The sequence below is a fragment of the Trachymyrmex septentrionalis genome, unplaced genomic scaffold (genome assembly GCF_001594115.1).
Source record: "Trachymyrmex septentrionalis isolate Tsep2-gDNA-1 unplaced genomic scaffold, Tsep1.0 scaffold8, whole genome shotgun sequence".
Classification (NCBI taxonomy): Eukaryota; Metazoa; Arthropoda; class Insecta; order Hymenoptera; family Formicidae; genus Trachymyrmex; species Trachymyrmex septentrionalis.
Genome location: NW_017305987.1, coordinates 3,497,640 through 3,499,422, shown reverse-complemented (window position 1 = coordinate 3,499,422; position 1,783 = coordinate 3,497,640). Strand labels below are relative to the sequence as shown.

General features: G+C 31.0%; 1 protein-coding gene across 3 annotated transcripts in view; it reads right to left on the bottom strand.

Moving 5' to 3' along the window:
• Positions 1-260: 260 nt before the first annotated feature.
• LOC108754528 (cryptochrome-1-like) overlaps positions 261-1,783 on the bottom strand; it is a 24,737-nt gene continuing 23,214 nt past the window's right edge. For all 3 annotated transcript variants that reach the window (XM_018496914.1, XM_018496913.1, XM_018496915.1), the window contains 3 exons: positions 1,328-1,530; positions 1,107-1,133; positions 261-794 (listed from right to left, as the gene is read on the bottom strand). In XM_018496914.1, coding sequence (XP_018352416.1) covers positions 670-794; positions 1,107-1,133; positions 1,328-1,530 — 355 coding nt within the window. In that variant the 3' untranslated portion in view covers positions 261-669. The remainder of the gene's footprint in view (positions 795-1,106; positions 1,134-1,327; positions 1,531-1,783) is intronic.

Below are 1,783 nucleotides of genomic sequence, written 5' to 3'. Positions count from 1 at the left end.
TGGGCGCCACACAGCCACCTCTCCTTTTTTTTTAAATATGCAACAAAATTATTTATATGTTTAATATTTCTGAAATATTTAATCACAATTGTGATATTCTAAAAATATTTCTTAATTTAAGAAACTCCTAATATTAAAAACATAGATTCTGTTATATTGTTCTTCTTTTATATTAATATAATTTTAAATAAAACGTTTTATAAATTATATATTTAAATATTTTTTCAATGTAATAATCCATGTGATAATTTAATGTTCTGTTTTTTTTATATTTGATTAAAAAAAAAAAACAATTTTGCTTGCTGCGCGTCAATAGTCTCTATTCAAATTTAAGGATCCGCCAATGCGCGAAAAGTGAAGATTATAAAAATGTTAGATATATCTAATATTAATGTATATTAGACACGATTTATGGAATTTATGAAATGTGACAGCCAATTTCCGATAATATTGGGAAAAAGTTGAAGAAAAGGCACCGATTATGTCAATCATGATTAACGGGTCTTCTCGCGGTCGATTAAGAGATTAAAACAATTAGAGATGTAGAATTCATATGGAATTTTCATGTCATTTTTAAAATCCATAAAAGGATAATGTCAGCATTGTCATAGATTAGTCAGATCGCTATACCGACTGTCGCTACTGTTGCTGCTGCTGTTGTTACTGCTATTACTGCTGCGTGGGACTGCTGTTGGTCTCCATTTTCTGTTCGTTCTCCCGATTCGGCGAGTCCTGCTTCCTCTTCTCCTCGTCGCCGTCCTTCGTTGGTGGTGCCAACAATGCGTTCAACAAGCCTTGCACAAAGCATACTCCATTATTAATATCGTTTTACTATAACATCTTATACAGCCTTAGCAAAAATAAGTATAAAATACCCCATAAGTTGACCACTTATATCTAACAAAAAATAAATTAAAAACAATTTTATTGAAAATAATGTTTATTTTTACAAAAAATTTAATATTTGTTGTCCTTTGCTTCTATTATCGTTTTTTTTTTTCATACAAATGCAATAAATTAAGGATGTTTTATATTTGCCAAAACTACACGTACGTTACAATGCAATTAATTGATCGAATTATTAATTATCAATCGAAATTACTTACCAATATTCTCTCCCTTAAATGAGGTTCCTAACAAAAAGAAATCGATTAAAATACAATCCGTTTAAAAATTCGACTTGAGACTCTTTAAAAGAAATTCGCGTTTGAATCGATTGGAATTTATAACTACTCCGAAGGAGCTTAACTTTCGACGACGGTATCGAGAGAACAAACAGTTTCGACCGTAACGCAAAATTGATCGCGGGCGGACAATTTTTACTCACCGTTATCGCGATACTTATTCAACTGCTGATACACCTGTTTTATCCGTTCGATGTTAATGCGTGAGCTCTTGTTGTGGTTCACCATCGGCAACGAGTAGTCCTTGCCGATGATGCACTTGGCAGCGTGCTGTATACTGAGAGGTGCGTTCCAGGGTTCGTGAATGTACCTGGTCGGGAAGTTCTTCAACACCGGCAGATAGCGTCTGCTCGTGGGAATAAAATTGATTTTATATCTTGAAACAATAATTCCTTATATATCGTTCATTTGTTACAACGATATAACTAAAAAAATTGCGACTTTTTTAACTCATAAAAAATGAAAACAAAAGAAAAATATACTTTAAAAATACATTCTTTTAATTTCTCTATAATTAGTTATTACTGTAACAAAAAATTGCATTTCCAAATTAAAATTATATTAAATTGTAATAATTCAAATCATTTAAAATTTATTTA